The sequence below is a fragment of the Elaeis guineensis genome, chromosome 2, assembly GCF_000442705.2.
Source record: "Elaeis guineensis isolate ETL-2024a chromosome 2, EG11, whole genome shotgun sequence".
In the NCBI taxonomy this organism is placed as follows: Eukaryota; Viridiplantae; Streptophyta; class Magnoliopsida; order Arecales; family Arecaceae; genus Elaeis; species Elaeis guineensis.
Window position 1 is genome coordinate 119766594 of NC_025994.2, and position 20548 is coordinate 119787141.

General features: G+C 34.4%; 1 protein-coding gene across 4 annotated transcripts; it reads right to left on the reverse strand.

Moving 5' to 3' along the window:
• Positions 1 to 1845: 1845 nt before the first annotated feature.
• Positions 1846 to 7159, reverse strand: LOC105039387 (probable polygalacturonase). Of its 4 annotated transcripts, none has more exons than XM_010915534.4 (6): positions 7010 to 7159; positions 6031 to 6378; positions 5143 to 5263; positions 3822 to 3996; positions 2852 to 2922; positions 1846 to 2589 (listed from the first exon to the last, which is right to left on the reverse strand). In XM_010915534.4, exons 2-6 carry the CDS (start codon positions 6376 to 6378, stop codon positions 1952 to 1954), a joined length of 1353 nt encoding a protein of 450 aa, XP_010913836.1. In that variant the 5' UTR covers positions 7010 to 7159; the 3' UTR covers positions 1846 to 1951. The 4 variants fall into 4 exon arrangements, with proteins under 4 accessions (XP_010913836.1, XP_010913839.1, XP_010913831.1 ...); XM_010915537.4 differs by having other exon boundaries at positions 6889 to 7120; XM_010915529.4 differs by having other exon boundaries at positions 6740 to 7120.
• Positions 7160 to 20548: the final 13389 nt, after the last annotated feature.

Consider the following 20548-nt stretch of genomic DNA (forward strand, 5'->3'; position numbering starts at 1 on the left):
TCTCTGGTTCGGGATTCTCTCCAGACCGGGGTTGGGGCGGGGAGCACCACCCGCCCAATGACGCCCGTCCGTTTATGACGCGACTGCCGTAGAGGAAGGCCTGCACAGTACCATGGATAACGTATCATGCAAGACTGATTTGATCATGATATCATACTAGACGGCTCTGATTGAGTGACCAGCCCTCCTGGTCGAACCTCGAGACCAGAGAGGTTTGGTGAGATGTGTGGATTTATGCAGTTGATTAGTGCTTCTTCCCACAAAGGATCTAAATTTTTTTTTTTTTTAAAAAAATCTACAGGGAAAAAGATAATTCTAACAGATACGACATGTTGTCTTCAAACAATTAAAACAGATAAGACAATAATAACAATCTTGAACCCACATTACTTGCTGTAAGCCTGCAAAGAAAAATCTTAGATGTGCCGATGCTCAAACAGTAGAAGAACGAAATAAGGAAGAAGAAAGTAAAAAACAGCTTTCATAATAATTAAGCATAAGTAAAATAAAAATCAAAAAAAAAATTCAAGAGAAAAAATAATTTTATTAATTTTAAATTTAAAAAAATAAATCGAACTACATTAAATTCTTGTGGCATTCAAAATTGATATAAATTTTATTATTAACTGTGATGTCAGATGGTTAAGTTGACGACAGAGAGGGGTGTTTCCTCCGAACTATATAGATCGATTGCTCCACTTCAGTTTTTGTCCACCATCCCCGATGGATAAAGAGTCTCTTCTTCTAACGTACAGCTCATCATAGGCTAGATTTGGACATAGAAACTATCAAATTTAAATAGGATCAAACCAAAGCCCAACTACAAATTATTACAATTTAGGTCCGAGGCCTGTCTAATGATCAACTCTATTCTAATGGTGTCCAAAAGACCTGCTCATTCTTTGTTTTTCTGAATTCTGATAGAATTGATGAATATAAAGATATTTTGGATGTGGACTTTATATTTCTAGAAACTTCTGCTTCTCATCCTCCTCCTTCTTCTTCTTCTTACGGGGGGGGGGGGGGGGTGGGGGTTATTCTTTGCCGAGATGAATATTGATCTTTAAGGGGGCAAACACGGACCTAACTTACGAATTTTGTAGATTAAATGTGAGTCAACAGTTTGATATGAATTTCAAATGAATCTATCATAATTAAAGCTTTTGACTTAGGCCGTCAGTTGCATGGATTTCACTTTTATTTCATTTATATAAAATTGAGTTGAGTTGGAGTAAAAGTTGATCAGTCTCCATCACAATTGCAATGACCATGTAGAATACACGAGGGGCATAATTTAAAAATATGCGCGTCGATCATATCTCTGCGAAATGGTGCAATGCTGAGAAGTTTTTTTTTTTTTTTTTTCCTGAAAAAAGAGAGAGTTAACTTCTACTCGGCCATCTGAGTATTAGTGAGGATTCAAATCTAAATGGATTTCACTCTTCAATAACTTTCACCAACTTAACAAGTTGACATCCAGTCAAGGACCATCAAATATTAAACCATACTCTAGAATAACTGTATATGCATCCAATGAAATTACAATAGATAACAATTTAAGCCCGTTTGCAAATGCTGCTTGTTAACTAGATAGCATAATACTGCAAATTGTAGTATGCCATATCTTAGATCTCTTTCCAGCATAACACTGCAACTGTACTATGATAGCCACTCTAGTTCAATAAAAATCAACCCGCATTTTTGTTAGTTGCACAGAAACAGAGCTTATCTTCTGCCTGGTTGATACTTATATCGGCAATACCTCCGGCACTTGGTCGATAACTTCAAATATTTTCATGCTTTGAAAATCATGAGATATAGATTCTTTCATATACAAGCTGCATATCTTTATAATAGCACCAAATTTTATGCTCAAATTTTATTTCCATCAGCCAAATGGCAAAGACATGCATTTTCTTAGTGACAACGGCATCCAACAAATGATAGAACATCAGATTGCATTCGTACAAAAGCTCAACCCAGAAATACTTGTCAACTCCGTGCATGGTGATGGCTGCACCCCGAGGGCACCACCACTCACATCCGCACACTTCCATGGCACTTCCCGTGTTCCATCACCATTAAGCTTGACATTAGAAAGACACACCCCTGTGAAGGGTGAGTTCTTGATGCCATCTATCGACCCAGGCTGCTGGATATCCACACCCCACACATCCTTGATGGTCAAACCATTGACAATTGGAAGAGCATTTGGATTATACATGTCGTCAGGATGATCTCCAACATCACCTGCAATTCTCAGAGCCTTGCGAACATTGCTCAGATTCACACCGGAGACGGTTATGTTTCTTATATACCCACCCCTACCAGAATTGGTTTTTATATGTATCCCAATACCAGTGTTATAGATATGTATGCTCTCCACTAAGACATTCTCCACCCCACCGGAGGTTTCGCTTCCAACTGCGATTCCGGCAAAAGGAGAGGAGCCGGTCAACCGCCGAATGGTGATGCCAGAGCTGGGGCGGGCATAGGCCATGCCATACTCATCCCACCCACTTTTCACAGCTACTAGATCATCCCCTGTTGAAATATAGCAGTCCTCTATGCAGACATTTAAGCTGGAATCTGCCAAAAGTAATACAAGCCAGTGGTTAGGTATTCAGGAAGTTGGGTGCCTGACAGAAGAGCTGTCGAGCTTCTATGCTCCACCTAGCAAAGTTTCATAGGTGATGCAAGTGAAAATACAAGGGTACATGAAAGACATCAATATAACTCTCCTAATAACAGAATATTGTCTGTCTGGCTCTTAGGACTTTACTCTTCCTTTTCTTTTTTTGTTTTTTTCCCCATTTGATGAAAGAGAATAGGAACAGTAGAATTGGAATACCTGGATCGATTCCATCCGTGTTAGGAGAGTCATATGGAGCCAACACGGTCACATTTCTTACTACCACATTACTGCAAAGACAGAAAAAACAGAGTATTTAGAAGAGATCTTGAACCCTTTTTTTCAGATTTCAAATATTTATTAAAAGGCTGCAGCATGACTAATGAGCGGTCAAACCAGAAGCGCCACATAATACCCAATGTTTTGTCAGATCCATTATAATTTACAATGTGTTGTTATTTTTCTTACATCTACACACTTCCAGATGTAATGATCTCATGGAAACTTTTATACAGGGTCGCTTAGAATGGCTCTGACATTCTCGCTACAACTTGAGGGAATCAAACAAAGTTGAGGAAAATTTATTTAGCATTTGACAATTCAAGCTTCCTTAAGGTATACTGCATGACGCCTTAGTTCCATTTTCTCTGTAACTAAACCTGGAAACTTCACTAAATCAAAAGAACAGGAAAAAGACATAAAAGATATTGTGGCTAAAGTGTGAGGTTTAGCCAATGAAGAAGAGAAATGAAAAGGCAAATTTTCACTTAAAACAGAACGTCTATCTAGAATTAACATCAACAATCATAAAACAACAAGATGACTAAAGAATTTCAAACAATAGATGCATTTTCACAATAAATAGAGTTCTGAAAAATATAGGAAGATATAGTAGTTCTGATGAAGTTTATGATGTAATTTTCAAGCAATATGTTACAATGTAATTTTTCATTAAGCTAACATTGTTCACAGCAGCAATAAATAAGAATTTGAAGAGTTCGATATGATTTGGCAGATGTGATATTGCTACTCCAAATAGAAGTGACATGATATCAAGGATTGCTTATGATATTTTTTTTAAATCGAAAGAGGGGTACTAGAGTTCGACTATTTCAACAGAGTATAAGATAATGCAGAGCCTTGACTGGGAAAATAAAAGATGAAGAGAATTTAAATTTCTCATGTGCACCTGCAATAAACAGGGTGAATGTTCCAAAATGGTGAGTTTTGGAAGACCACATTAGAAATAATAATATCTTTAGAATGCATGAGCTCCAATATATTTGGTCTTGTGAAAGGTAGGGTTCTTTGCCTCCACATATTCCACCAGACCTCGCCTTGCCCATCAATTGTTCCATTCTCACCTGGGAACAAGAAGTGGGACAAAAGAAATTTAACGTAATGTTTTTAAGGATAATGCCCATATTAATTAGTTCATAGAATCATATTAGTATTCAATGAGATAAATTAAAGAACGAAATAACATGAATGCATACAGCCATACATATATACGTACATATACACATACCTACATACATACATAAACATACAAGATATTCTACATATTACAGTCATTATATGTGCATATAATAATGCACTCAAATTCATGATCAGGTTCTGATTAAAGATAAGATGGCCAGTTATTATCGAAAATTATTATTCAGAGAAAATAAAGGCAATGCAATTAAAATCAAGAAAAACTATGAGTTCCCATTATCTGCAAAGCTAATTAATTTCCAGCTTACTCAGAAAGGCTTGCCTATGTAACAACAATCTTTGAAATAAAAATCCAGTTTTGACATCTTTGAAGTTAGGTTAATAAGGCTTTCCAAAGTTGTACTCATAGTTTGTAAGAGAAGACTTGAAAACTTTCTGGCTTCACCCATCCAGCATATGAAGTAGTTGATATTTTACTCAATCAAGCTTGATCCAACCACAAATTCTAGAGAACATCTGAAGTTTCGAGAAGAGAGATTGCTCTGGCTTCATGAATCACGAGATTCATCGATAACATCAGTCTGAAACCACATGGAAGTGGTCATGCTAACACTAAACAGTCCTCTCCTACCTACTTTGCTTAAGCAAATTGGCTTCTTTCAGAGTGACCCACCAACAATGGTCAGAAAAAGTTAGAACTCTAGCACTGCAGGACCCCACACTGCAGGACTCAAACACCTCACAGGTGACAGTATTGATCACCATACTGAAAAATACTATGTGCATCTAGAAAGTAAAGTCACAAAAAATTCTATTAGATTATTAGTGTTGAGTGATTCAAACTTGACACAATCAGATTAAATCCTTTTCACTCCATCCAATCATTGGACATGAGCAGCATAAGATGTCAAATCTCAGAACACTAGCATTATCTTACTGTTTCCACAATAATGAATATCATTGTTCTTGGGCCTTAGCAATCCTACTCATGGTCCCTGAATTAACAAACAATTTCTCAAGGTAATGACATAATGTAACCATTGTTGCAAAAGCAGAAATGTGACAAGATGCACCTGTTATTATCACATCATGAATTCCATTTCCATGAATCAGACTCATATATCTCCCACCAGGTAGCTCCCGACCTCTCCCATATGATGGCAAAGCATCGATCAAAGGCCAGCTCGATGTATCCTGCACCATTCAATAAAAAATTTAAAAAATGAAAACATAAAGCTTTCAAAAACAACCCTATTCACCCATCATCCATAGACCTGGCTCACAAAACCATGCCTCAGAAACTAAGTAGTGAGACCTCAGATCAGATGAAATCCAAGGAGGAAAAAGAAAAAAAACTTTTGAGCAACTCTTAGAATCCCCTGGCAAAATCTTCTCCATGAATGCTTCTGTTCATCATACATACATACAGAGAACACACTGAACATAAAAAATGATCAAGCCTCCTGGATAGGAAGTGTACTTATCCTTGATTGGTATAAGGAGTAGGTGGGGTAACAAGGATATTTTTTTGGAGAAAAAGAGATTTTTTTTTTTTATTAAAAACACAAATAGAGGGGGAAATAAAGATAACACCAGGGTGGCCTTGATGACGGCGCCCCTGGCGAGGAAAAGGGTCATATGGCTGGTGAGATTGAAGGAGTAAAAAGAAACTAAGTAGTGAGACCTCAGATCAGATGAAATCCAAGGAGGAAAAAGAAAAAAAACTTTTGAGCAACTCTTAGAATCCCCTGGCAAAATCTTCTCCATGAATGCTTCTGTTCATCATACATACATACAGAGAACACACTGAACATAAAAAATGATCAAGCCTACTGGATAGGAAGTGTACTTATCCTTGATTGGTATAAGGAGTAGGTGGGGTAACAAGGATCTTTTTTTGGAGAAAAAGAGATTTTTTTTTTTATTAAAAACACAAATAGAGGGGGAAATAAAGATAACACCTGGGTGGCCTTGATGACGGCGCCCCTGGCGAGGAAAAGGGTCATATGGCTGGTGAGATTGAAGACCCCCGTGAGCCAGACCCCCGGCGGGACGTAGAGGGTGCCACCGGCCACCCCTCGCCGTTCGATCTCCGCCACGGCCTTCTCGAAAGCCGCCGTGTTGAGCGTCCGGCCGTCCCCCACCCCGCCGAAATCCTCCACCGACATTGCCGTTCCCCGCTCCTTCATCGGCACTATCCCGGAGCACGTCTCCTCCCCTGCCGCCGCCGCCGCCGCCGCCGCCGAGCCCCATTCCACCAAGAGAAGGAACGCTGCCAGTACCAGCGCCATCGGTGGTCTTGACGCCATCTTCAAGAAACAAAAAGCAGGTAAAGCTAGGGCTTTGTCTCTTATCAAGCAAAAAAAAGAAAACTAGGGTTTTGTCAGGCATGAGCGAAGAAGTGATTCCAGTAAGAAACTCCAAAGATAAAAACTCCAAAGATAAAAGCTCCAAGAAAAGCTTTTGTTCGTGAGAAAAAAAAAAAAAAAAAACATTTTGTTTTTACATAGATTTGATCAGGGACGGAAGATTAGAAGCGAGGTATCTTGTCGGAATAAGCAATTGCAGTACGAAATACCAAAAGAAGGTTCCAAGAAGAGATCTTTTTATGCGAAAAATATTTTTTTAATATGAATTTGAGCTTTTAATGGAGAAAAAAAAAATTATTACATGGATCTGAGCTTCTGATGAGGAAAAAATGGATTTTTAATACATCTTTGATCAGAGACAGAGCAAGAGAAGGGTGGGAGAACCAAGAAGAAGGCTCCAAAAGAAACAGTCTAAGGAAAAGTAATAATGGGGAGAGAAGAAGAACGAACCAAAGGAGGAAGGAATATGGAAGAATAGAAGGGGGTAATGGAGAGAGCTGGTATCGCTTAAGAGGTCTGCAAACAAGAGGAAGGAAAGGATGGATTTGTCGGAGAGTGGGTGTCGAGAAACCTGAAGTTGTTTAGTTTTTATTTTTCTTGGCCCAGGGAGAAGCAGAGGAGCTCCGCCAAGCCGTGAAGATGGAAACAGAAAAAAAGCGTAAGAATGTTTAGTTGGCAAAGCACTGGAGTTTCGTAGTGGTGTGTAATATTTAATCTTTGCAGATGAGGACAGACAGGAAGTGGATGGATCGTGATTGGATTCTTTTCTTAGTTTTTTATATATTTGTGGTTGTTTGTACTTCTTTTGAGGGGTGGAAAAACAGGCAGGTCATGCTTTCCGCCTTACTTTTTCAATTTTTAAGAACGAAGGATCTTCGAACAATGGGGAAAATTAATATCCGTTATGATAATATTTGAAACTTTCTTATTAAATTACTAAAATGCCGTATATCCATGTATATATTTATTTATTTTAATTAAAATAAAATTTATATTTATATATAAATATTAAAAATATAAATTTTGATTATTTTTATAACACCGTAGGATCCAGTCGAGATGACGGTCTAAATAGGCAATGAGCTGGATCAATTTTAATATCATTTATAACAATTTAGGATCTCACCTCAAAGACTAGCTAAAATGTATTATTTGAGTTTGTTGGTCTTGTATAAGTATCTAACATCTTCCCAGCAAATAATCAATGTAGGATTAAATACACATTCACGTGGATCTTTAGTCTGGCAAAATTACTAAAACTTAAATGAAGAAAATATCTGAGATCCATATAGACATGTATTTAGTTACACATTGATTATTTATTAGAAAGATTTAGGTATTTATATAGGATCAAGAATCAAAATAATACATTCTGATTAGTTTTTGGATGTGATATTGGCTTGTTATAATTTTATTTTTTATAATAAAATATTATTTAAATAAATAATAAATAAAATATTAAAAAAATAAAACTCTAATCTTCTATATAAAAAAAGAGAAGACAAGTTTGAGATGCAGAAAAAAAAATCATGATGAAAAAATGCAGATGCGCATCATACATGAATGTATAGCAGGATTAAAATTCATGTTACGGAGTAATATAGATATATTCCTAAATAATATTATTACTTTAATATAATTATTATTATATAAATAAAACTAGAGCTCAACCTCTGCATTGTGGGATTTAACTGATAATAATGATAATATTTTATATTAAAAATTATTTTTATCAATTAATTCTATGATGAGATCATAAGGGTTTCTAAAAATTCTTCTTTTCAAAGATGGCATTTCAAATCAGTAATGATTGCTATATTTGGTAAATACCCATATATTATTTTATTATTATTATATAGATAAATAAATAGATAATAATTTAAAATATTTTTTATTTTTTATCATACTATTTATATTTATATTTTTTATTTAAAAATATAAAAATAATAAAAATAATAAAACTTGATATGTGGTATTGCAGAAGATTATCCTATAATCTTACATATTAACATAAAATGCTATCTCTAATACCAATGTACCATTTTATTATTATTATATAGATAGATTTAAAATATTTTTTATTTTTTTTCATACTATTTATATTTTTATTTCTTATTTATAAAAATTAAAAATAAGAAAAAAATAAAACTTGATACGTAGTATTGCGAGAGATTATCGTATAATCTTACATATCAATATGAAATGCCACTACTAATATCCGTATATCGCTTTACTATTATTATATAAATATTATATAGATAGATAGATTTAAAATATTTTTTATTATTTATCATACTATTTATATTTATATTTTTTATTTAAAAATATAAAAAATAAAATTTGATATATGGTGTTGCGGAAGATTATCTTATAATCTTATGTATTAACATGAAATGTCATCCATGCCATCCTTATGCCCATATATTATTTTACTATTATAATATAGATAGATAGATATAGATTTTTTTTATCATACTATTTATATTTATATTTTTATTTAAAAAATATAAAAAAATAAAACTTAATATATAATGTTACGGGAGATTATTCTGTAATCTTATATGTCAATATAGAATGCCATCTACAATACATATACATATTTATTATAATCAACGAGCTTTCATACTTGATACAAGTTTGTAGATAACAATTTTTATTCTCTATAATTTTTTTTTATAATTTTAAAGAATGGCTATTTTATTTTATTTAAAAATAAATTATTGCTCAATAAAGATTGGCATTAATCTTCAAAAACCTGCGTTTAAATGTAGAATTAAAATAGAATTACTACAAAAGTAGATTGTAGCTTTTATAAATAATATTTAAAAAGATTAAAGCAAATACTAATGGTCATTACTTTGAGTGGCTACTGTACCGCATCTAAGTCCGTACCGATTGCTTCGGTACACTCTCGTGTTGGGTCCATGCTAGCGCAACAAAGATGATGAGAGAGAGAGAATGGACGAGAGGCAAAGAGATGAAAAGAGAAAATGGGAGGGAGAGAGAGACTAAAAGAGAGAAAAGAAGAGGGAGGAGGGAGTGAGAGGGAGGAGGGAGGACAGCGAGCGACCCGTGATAAGTTGGGAAAGGGTGTGAAGGGATAGAGAAAGGCTCCATCTCATTTTTTCATGTTTGGTTTGAAATAAAATTAAAAAAATATATTTTAAATTTTTTTTTTAAAAAATAAAAATTATCATTTTTATTTAAATATTTTATAATTTTTTTTAAAAAAATATTATTTTAAATAAAATAGAAAAATTAGAGAATGAAGTTTTTTTTCTAATTCTCTATGAGGATTGATTATCGATTTTTTCTCTTTTTTTTCTCTTTCCTCATTCTTTATTGATTTTTTATGTGAAAGTTCGAATCTTCTCAATATAAAAGATAATGCTGCATCAATCCATCAGCGCTGCACTCTAATACATCCTCAACTAGGTGATTTGAGATAATTTTTATGATTTTAAATATTATTATAATATTAAAAAATAATTTACATGGAGGGCCAAATATGTTGGTGGGTTGGAGTTACTGCAATTTGAAATCACGAATGAAATGGATAGAAATGGTACAATTTTGATTAAGAATATCATCTCCTACTAAAATTATTTTTTATATTTTTTTAATATATATTTTTACAAATATTACTACTTATATTGTTATTTTTTAAAAATTATTATATACACACGCAATATGTGTGTGTACACACACAGATATCTTGATTTCATGGATTCTCCTTCGTACTAATAAATAATTATTTTGGGGATCATTTGATATTATTATCCTTTCTACCGATACCCTTGTAACAAAGTATATTAGTGTGAAAACATAACGAAAATATCTTATATCTAAAATATTATTTATTAATGTCGTTATCTGACAATTTGATGGAATTGGAAGAGTATTCATGCAAAAATATAATATTTTGAAAGGTATACATAAATAATGATTTTCGAAGAATAAGCTATATAAATTAAATACATAAGCTCGCGCGCGCGCGAAAGAGAGAAATCAGAGGGCGGTAGTCACCACCAAGAGCATCTTTTTGGCACGCGGCCACAGGGTGGGTCTGGCCAGAAGAAAACGGCAGAATGCGGCGCGTGGGGCATAAGGCCCCACCCCATAATGCGCCATGGGAACTTCCTTGTGCACTGTGGTGCGGTACAGAAATTTCGATATAAAATATATCATTTTATATAATTAATTTATATAATTATTATTTTTTAATATATATTTAATATTTATTTTTTTATTTAAAAATTTTAAATGATAAAAATATTTTTATTATTTAAAAAAATTACGACATCTTATATCCATATTATGATATTCTGCGTATAGAAAATCATAATTTTGATACGGAATGTCATCACGGAATATCATAATATGTTATAGAATGTCATAATTTTTTTAAAAAAATAAAAATATTTTTATCATTTAAAATTTTTAAATAAAAAAATAAAATTATAAGCATTAAATACGTATTGAAAAATAGTTGAAAAAAATATTTTTTCTATATTATGACATCATGGATTATGTTATGACATTCTGGACTATATTATAATATCCTACGTACAAGAAGTCATAATTTGATGCAGAATGTCATAATATGTCACAGGATATTATAATTTTTTGTATCATATTATGATATTCTGTATGTTGGAAATCATAATATGTCATAGGATGTCATAATTTTTTTTAAAAATTAAGAATATTTTCATCATACAAAATTTTTAAATAAAAAAAAGAAAGAAAAATTATCTAAAAGTTTTTTGATGGATCTAAAATTATTTTTAAGTCCCTAAACTATTCAAATTGAATAAAAAGTCTCTGAAATGCTAAGAAGTTATTTCTGTGTAATTAAAGTACATATGTGTATAATCTAAACATGAACGTGCATAACCAGATATTGAAACTAAGTAATTTGCATAATCTGAACATAAATCTGTGTAACTTGAACATAAATCCGTGTAACCTGAACATGGACTTGTGTAATCAATCTGTGTGGATCTAAAAATAACTTATTAGTATTTCAAAGATTTTTTATTCAACTTGAAAAGTTTAAAAACTTAAAAGTAATTTCGGATCTATCCAGAGACCTATAGATAATTTTTTCAAAAAAAAACTACAGATATTAAATATGTATTAAAAAATAATAATTATATAGATCAGTCACATAAAATGATGTGTTCTATATCGAAATTTCTACACCATTCATGGTGCACAAAAAATTTCTTGATGCCATCCTCATTGGCTGAGGATGGGTGGCTAATCTCCCCTCAAATTCTTCAAAATAATAATAATAATAATAATAACAATGAAAAAAAAAAAAGCCGGGATTGGGCCAAGGCAACGGACCGACCATTAGCATTCAAGGAGGGCCAGCGGATTAGCCCGCTGCTGTAACGTCTCCATCAGTGCAGACTGTTTTTATTTTTTTGTGCGTGATTTAGGACAGGATCCAATGGCCTTATTTCAAATGATACTACTCACAATAGGTCTAAATCAAAGGCAAGCAGCATACATTAGCAAATTCTCATTCAAGTTTCTCATCCAAAATAAGTGGCCTATGATGCAGCTCAATTGTCTACACAAGGTCTGAATACTGCCATGGAAGTCATAGGATTATTTGAGACAGATCAGATTGAAGGCTAGTCTAAAAAGTGAATTGGCCAAGGATAAAACATTGGGCATGGGAAAGAAGAGAAAGTCAAGAACAAAGAGAAGGTGGCATCCATTTATAGATTCACCTACCTGCTGCCTATTAATTTATCTGCACGAGAACTTCCCAGTGCCCCATAAATGCTGCCCCTCCCTTTTTACACATTACTCTGCAATTTATTATTCTGCAATCTTTCAGCCGCATGCTTCATAAGCTGTTAGTTATCAAGAGTGAAAATATATGCTTCTAGTACCAATTGTACCTTGAGAACAGATATTGTTAACATGCCAACAGCTGGAGAAGTTTGTGAATCTATCTGATAGACACTGCAAATCACCTTCAGAGCCCTTAAAGCAGTGTCTTTTATCACTACCATCAGGCATGCATGTGTCATGCACGTAAAATGAAATAGTTCCCCGGTGGATTTCAAAGGTCAGTTGATGGGTAAAGAAAAGCATGTTCGTGCTTTTGGTTGATTCTCCCTTGGAAGAAAGACGGAGGGATCTGCTCAAGAAACTCGCCTTAGTATATATGGGGTGCAAGGGGAATCCATATACATGCATGCACTTGCCTGGACCACCTCGTGCTCAACTTCTTAATAAGATTATTATTCCAACTTATTATAGGTTAATGAACAGAAGTGTACTGCTAGTTAATTATCTAGCCAGCACGTGAAAGATTATTCCTCTTGCTCCTTGGATTCCATCTCAGTATCGATCGTCTCTTGCTAAAAGATGCCTGACACGGTTGGCTGTATGATGTTGCATGGTGGAATATCCCCAGCTGAACCCAGTGACATGCCACAGCTAGCTTGGTTTGTTCACTAGCTTTGAAACTTCCTTAATTTTTTCCTCCCAAAGTCCCAAATGCTAAATATACATCAAGGCACTCCATTTAATTTTTCTATACAGTTCATGATAGTGATGACATGGACTGATTAGGGCCTATTTGATTTGTTTTTGGTTTTCTGTATTTGTTTTCATGAATCCAATAAGAAAAAAGAAGTAGACTGAACGATATCTATTATAAAACTCTTCATCCCTTGAAACTGTTTATAAATCAAATCTCAGGAGATTTTGGAAACAAAAGAATATTACTTTCAGAAAGAAAGAAAACAAAATCATATAAAGTTTTGCGCGAATTTACTACTTATCCTCCACATCAATTTCCATGTGGTATTTTACCATGTAGACAAATGAATGCCATCAAGGCCTTGAGCTTGCTACAACTTTTTCAATTTTTGATAGCAGTGGTTTCAACAACCAGAAAAGGATATTTATCAAGTTTGACAGCTTATCTTGGCTTCAGGACACACATACATTTTGATCTCTGGGATCAACAAAAGCCTGGATCGATCAGGGGAGGAGCATCTTCATCCAACGTAGAAAGCTCAACCACCAAGTTGAACAGCAATCAACGTCAGTTGGACAGCTCACTGTGTATAAACTTGGGTTGCTATATACTGTTATCAAGCTCTTAATATTATATAAATCAAAATCATAGTCACATCAAAATTATGCCAATTCCATCCATATTCAATAATTTCAAGATAGATAATGAATGCAGTCTATTATATTTAACGTGACATGAATTTGGAAGATCGGTATTATCTGTCTTGTATCATATCAAGATCGTCGCTGTCATCATCGTTGTACATTATATGCACTCCACATCAGGGGAAAGAGCTCATTTGATCCTAACCATCATGCTGGATTGATGAACCTCAGGCTTGCGCTGATATTGTTATTCTTTCATAAAAGTTGGAGCAACCATTAGGAGTTCTGTGGCTCTAGTTGACCTCGGCAAGTAGGACATCACATTAGGGTTGTGCTAAAATACAAGGATGTTTGACAAGAAAATGCTATCATGCTTTAAAATCAAAGAAAAAAAAATTTCCCTTGCAATAGGAATCAGAGAACAGGCAATAATTTTTTTTCTTTTTCTTTTTCTTTTTCTTTTTTTTTTTTTTTTGCTGCCTATGAATGCTTATCTTGTTGTGAACCAATCTTCTAGAGCACAAAAGGGATATAAAGAATACCATGAGATCTAAAACAAGAATAACCAGACCAACCAGAGGTATAAGTGGATGAAAAAAGATTCTCTCTCTCTCTCTGTGAATCCGTGAATCCTTTTCTAACAGCTAAACTGAATAAATACCAAATTTGTGTCAAGTTATGAGAATAGAGACGAGTGTAATTCCCAATCCAGCCAATTGCAAGTCCTAAACATATAATGCAAACTTCATCAAGTTTCTCAAGAAGCGGATGCGCAACATCTTCATTACAGTAGCAAAAATTTATGCCTTTTCGTACATGGACTCCTTTGAATAGAAGGGTTTCTTCATTTCTTGCCATGAACCAGAGCCAGCCCTGGGACAGATCGAATTGGATGACCGCCTCAAGCTCTGGGCCCTACATTGATGTTCCATTGGGATGCAAGGATGGTTTTCTATAATATTATAACAAGAAAAATAATTAAATAGATTAATTATAGATTTTACACGTTGCTTAATGAATAAATAAAAATTATTGTATATAAATTAATTTTTTTAATAATAACTAATATTCAAAGTATGTTAATTTTTAATAAAAATATCTTATTTTTTCATGTGGTCCCAGGTCTAAAAAATATCAGGATCGGCCCTGCCACGGACCAACTATGATATCACAACAGTGTCGTGAGGCAAATAGAAAAATTTTTTCTCCTTAAATTCCACTTTTTTGGGCACATTTCTTAATGAAAAATTCTTTGTGCATCACGGGCAGTGTAGAAAATCTGACGTGGAGCATACCGTCTTGTCCGATTGATCCACATGATCATCATTTTCGAACGTATATTTAATACCTACAAATCAGCTTTTTCGTTTAAAAATTTTATATGATAAAAATATCCCTACTCTTTGAAGAAAATTATGACATCCTGTGGCATAATATGGCTCAGGATGTCATGATGTCATAATGTCATAATATAGTCTAAGATATCATAATATGAAAGAAATATTTTTGTCCAACCATTTTTCAATGCGCATTTAATACCTGCAGCTTTACTTTTTCATTTGAAAATTTTGAATGACGAAAATGATCATGTTCTTTGAAAAAATTTATGACATCTTGCATTATATTATGATATTTTGTGGACAAAAATTATGACTTTTTGGATGTAGGATGTCATGATATAGATATAAAATGTCATCATTTTTTCAAAAAATAGGGACATTTTCGTTATAAAAAATTTTTAAATGAAAAAATTGACCTACAGGTATTAAATGTATATTGAAAAATGATGATCATGTGGACTAATCGGATAAGACGGTGTGTTTCACATCAGATTTCCTACACCATCCATCGTGCACAAAGAATTTCGCTTTCTTAATATGTTGTTAGATAGACATAGGCCATGTGGTACGTCAAATTAAAAAGGAGTTCTGGAGTTTGATGAACCTCTAAGTAGGCCCAACTTTAAGCCCAGCTAGACCGAAGTTCTAGCTTGACATGTTTAGGCCAAGCCCGGTTACCCATAACCAGCTCAGACCATTGCCACCCAAAGGGTTGCAATCAACAAGCATCCATATCATATAGTTTGTTTAATCCAATCTAAAGATGGACTCATGATAAAAGTTCTCCGATCTCAAATCCTCAAGACTGAGCTGAAGGTCACATAGTCGTAGGACAGTGCAATACAAACTCAAAAAGCCAGTTCAGTAATTTTACACTATTGTATTTTAAGAGATGGATGAATCACATCTACCGTAACAATTGTACTCTCTGCAGTCTAGAACACTTTTTAGATAGTTAATTACAAGTAAAGATATATAATTAGTCAACATATTGATTCTTTTCGATCTTTAAGAACATATTTTCGAACTCTTAGACCCTGCACCTCGAAGTAAACTGATACGATAGGCCAACATCAACCACATACTCCCATGACCAACCAACACAATTGATCAAGCCGGCGTTACCAAAATTACTTCATGCTGTCTCCATTAGCTGAACAAAACCGTCAAAAAGAACAAAAAAAAAAAAAAAATTGAAATATGGAGGAAAAGATGGAAAGAGTACAAGGAGATCTGGCAACTTGGTTTGGAGGAATTCTTGACACAAATGTGAGCGGCCTCCAACTCTAAGCAGCTCATCACGATGAAACCCTGATAAACTTGTATTAGAGGGGTAGGGGAAGACTGGTGACGGATTTTACATGTTGCAGTTTCTTTATGGGATTTATTGTTACAAACATTGGTTGCCGGTCCTTAAGTGAATCTTTGATTAATTGTTAGTTTCTAAACTCTCAGTGAAACAATTCTTATGAATTTTTTAAGGATTTTAAGATATTTTAATTGATTATAGGCTTCAAGAATTTATTCGAGATTTTATTTTAGTAGATACATGGGCTAAATTTCTAACATGGAGGCTATCATTGATCATTAACTGCTATCAAGTCGAAGTGTATGGGACCTTTTAACCAAAAAAAAAAAAAAAATTCAGACGAACCTCACTCTCCCAAGATATTGAAACAGAAAATTAAGCCATAACATTTTTTAACCAAACTACAACATGACATAATAGATGGATGCTCAAAGAGTTCTTTTAAAAGAGTTCATTCTAAGAATTTTTTGCTAGATGTTGTGTAGTTTCAACAAGGAGGTTAAACAGCAATTAAACAATATTTAATATTTCTCCGTAATTGCGATAACGTTTAACTTGTAAACAATAACTCCTACACGATAATTTGCAAACAATAACCCCCGCGAAGGCTTTTTCGGCCTTTTCCTCGCCAAGTGTCACAGACAACAACATCTCCGTCGATGGGTCAATAATTTAACTACGAAGCATGATTTTTCAAATGATCAATTGCATGATGACAATGCTAGAGCGGTGGTGAACTCCAATGGATAAGGGGAAACAAGCCTGTAACCTAGCAAGATTGATCAATATTTTATCGCAAGTTTTTGATAAAGTTACTAGGATGCTGTATATTTACCTTCCAAAATGTTTTCTTGAAAGTTCTTATAATGAACCACTGGTTGGAATGAATTGGAAGGTATACGGCCTAGTGCCTCACAATTTAGTTTACGCTAAACAGTTTGAAAAATCTATATTTATGCTTAGGTTATTTTTAACTTACACTTTAACTTACTCCATTAATTGTACCATTAATCTTAAATAAAATTTAAATGACATATTTGAATAAATTTATAGAATGATCAAAATAATGTTAAATAACCAATGACCAAAATGAAGTCGGAAACTCAACTCGATTGAAGTTGGGAACCCATTTCATTCGCTTTCCATCCATGGCTACCAAAGACAATATTTTTCTCCTCCTCCTCGTTCTCCTCTCTCTCTACCTACTCTCCTCCATCATAGCAGCTGAACAACCGCCACAATCCCTCCTTAACCATTAGGAGGCCAAGCTACACCACCTCGAGATCATCATCAAATCCCTCTCCAAGACTATTTCTGCCCTCAAGTCCTCTCTCTCCATCTATTCTGTTTTGCAATCCCACTATCTCCTTCTTTTCATTATAAAGATCTTTTTCCCTCTGGTCACATAGCCATCATTCGAGTCTCCAATATATAGCAATCATACCCCCAATACAGCCGTGACCAAGCATAAGACTTGATGGTCGGAGCAGTTCTAGCTCGCCACAGTCATGTGGCTAGAAGTCTTCACCTCCACCTTTGCGACATCTAAGGATGCATCTATATCTTCTTCCATTGCCAATATTCTCATCAAGTTCTCATCGTAACATAAAAACCATCTTTAACGTCCGTCTCTCTCGTTAGGGGAGGCAGGGGGTGAAGAAAACTCGAACAAAAAATTCGAACGTAGGAATATTCATTCTATCAATATATTAAGCAATGTTCTCTCTTCTTCCTTCTTGTATAAGTTTCACTTTTTGAGAGAGAAATGGGAGAGAACTTTGTGCCATTATAGTCTTTCTCCTGTTTAATTTTCCTATCCTAAGAAAGAATGAAAAAATGTTTGTGCAACTTAAAAATAGAGTACATGAGGTTCATAGAGATAAATATTATTAAATTGATGCTACAATTTTAGACACACATGAATGCGCATATATATATATATATATATATATATATATATATATATATATATATATATATATATATATATAATAGGTGACAAATACATGATCCGGAAACTTTACATGCGGAGAACCCCAACATTTGTGCCTACATGGTTCCATCCCCCGACACCAAGTAGGACAAGGTCCCGAAGCTCGGCAAGAAGGCCACCACCAAGGAATGGGGCCAGTCAAAATCCAAGATCACCCATCTTATCTTTTGCACCACCAACAGCATCAACATGCTCGACACTGACTACCAACTCACTAAGCTCCTCAACCTCCATCCCTCCGTAAATCACCTCATGATGTACCAGCAGGGCTGCTCCATTGGTGGCACCCTCTTCTGCCTCGCCAAGGACCTTGTCTAGAACAACTACAATGTTCGGGTCCTCGTCTTCTCCTCCGAGATCGAGTGCTGAGAAGAACTACAGTGTAGGTGTTGGAGGTGGCATTGAGGAGCAACTCTCGGCTCGGCTCGGCTCGAGGAGGAGCTCTGAGAGGTGAGCGTAGCCATAATGGAGGATACTTTTATATATATATTAAGCAATATTTTTTCTCCTTCCCTCTTACGTAAGTTTCTCTTTTTCAGAGAGAGAAATGGGAGATACCTTTGCGGCATTGCAGTCTTTCTCTTGTTTAATTTTTCTTTCCCAGGAAAGAAGGGGAAAATGTCTGTGCAACTTGAAAATATAGTACTTGAGGTTCAGAGATTATTAAATTGATGCTATAGTTATATATATATATATATATATATATATATATATATATATATATATATATATATATATATATATATATATAATGGTGTATTGATTATTCACACATTCACCATCTTGCTTGATAATGCGTGATAAAGATAAATTATTGATTAAAATAATTCTATCACATGCATTTTAAATCATCTAATAACAAACCACCGCATCATTTAAGAAAGTTAATTTTTTTGCATTCAAAAAAATAAAAGTTGTTAACCGATGAATTATAGTTAACGATGAAATATTTTTTTATTTAAAATTTTTAACCAAATTTAGATAACAATATATCATTTTTTAGTAGTAGATTATGTGCTGATTTGTTGTTGGATGGTTCAAAATACATACGGTAGCACTATTCTAACTAATAATATTTTGGTGACAAGTTCATGATCTAGAAACATTTGGTGCAGAGAATCCCAACATCTGTGCCTACATGGTCCCATCCCTCAATGCCAGGGAGGACATAATTGTTGAGATCCCGAAGCTCGGCAAAAAGGCTAGCATCAAGACCACTAAAAAATGGGGGCAGCTAGAATCCAAGATTACCCATCTTATCTTTTGCATCATCAGCGGCATCAACATGCTCGATATTGATTACCAACTCACCAAGCTCCTTAACCTTCGTCCATAAATCGCCTCATGATGTACTAGCAAGGCTGCTCCATTGGTGGCACCATCTTTTGCCTTGCCAAGATCACAACTGCAGTCTTTGGTCCTCATCTTCTGCTTTAAGATCAATCATTGAGAACAACCATAGTGCAATTGTTGGAGGTGGTATTGCGGAGCGACTATTTGGCCTTACTCAAGGAGTAACTTAAAGAGGTGAGCATAGTTGTAATGGGAGGAGAGTGGGAACTCTAGCGATCCTACACCTCTTCTTCTTGGCTTTCTTGATTACCGTGTGCTGCGGAAGGGAAAGAGTTATTTTGCCTTAACTAGTAGTGGACTTTGGCCTACATGCCGATGAAGGGGTTTAGTGTGAGAGAGCGACGGTGGATAGCCATAAAAGAGGAGGGAGGCAGAGAGGTGGCAGAGGGCGACAGCAGGGTTAGAAATGGATTTGAGCTTGGCAAGGAAGAAAAGGATGGATTTTTGAGGTCGATGTTGTTTTGGGATTTGAGAGAGGAGCATTATTTAATAAATTAAAAAATGAGAGAGATTTTAAAAATATTTTATTTTTTTATATTTCATAAATGATTTGTCCGATACTATTAGTTTATGTTGATGTACGTTTAAATTGTACGAATTATTGAATGTAAGCATATTAAATGAAAATCTCAGAAAAATTTTTATGATCTACTCACATATAAAAATTTAATTTTTTATTTTAATCTCACTCAAGTCCTAATAATATCAATTTATCGATGTCTCAACAAATCCCACTAAACCTAGTAATACCAACTCTTTGTGCCATATGGTAGAATAAATATTACACGAGTAAAAAATCATAATCCCTGATGTGGAGTTGCGAGATGCTTAGACAAATATTGCTCACGCAAGGCTCGCTCTAGGGGTAAGTGGATCATATTAATTATCATATCTTCGATTCGAAATCGTTAGTCAAAGATCGTGATAATCGAAGCATACTAATAAAAAACTGTCTCTATAAGC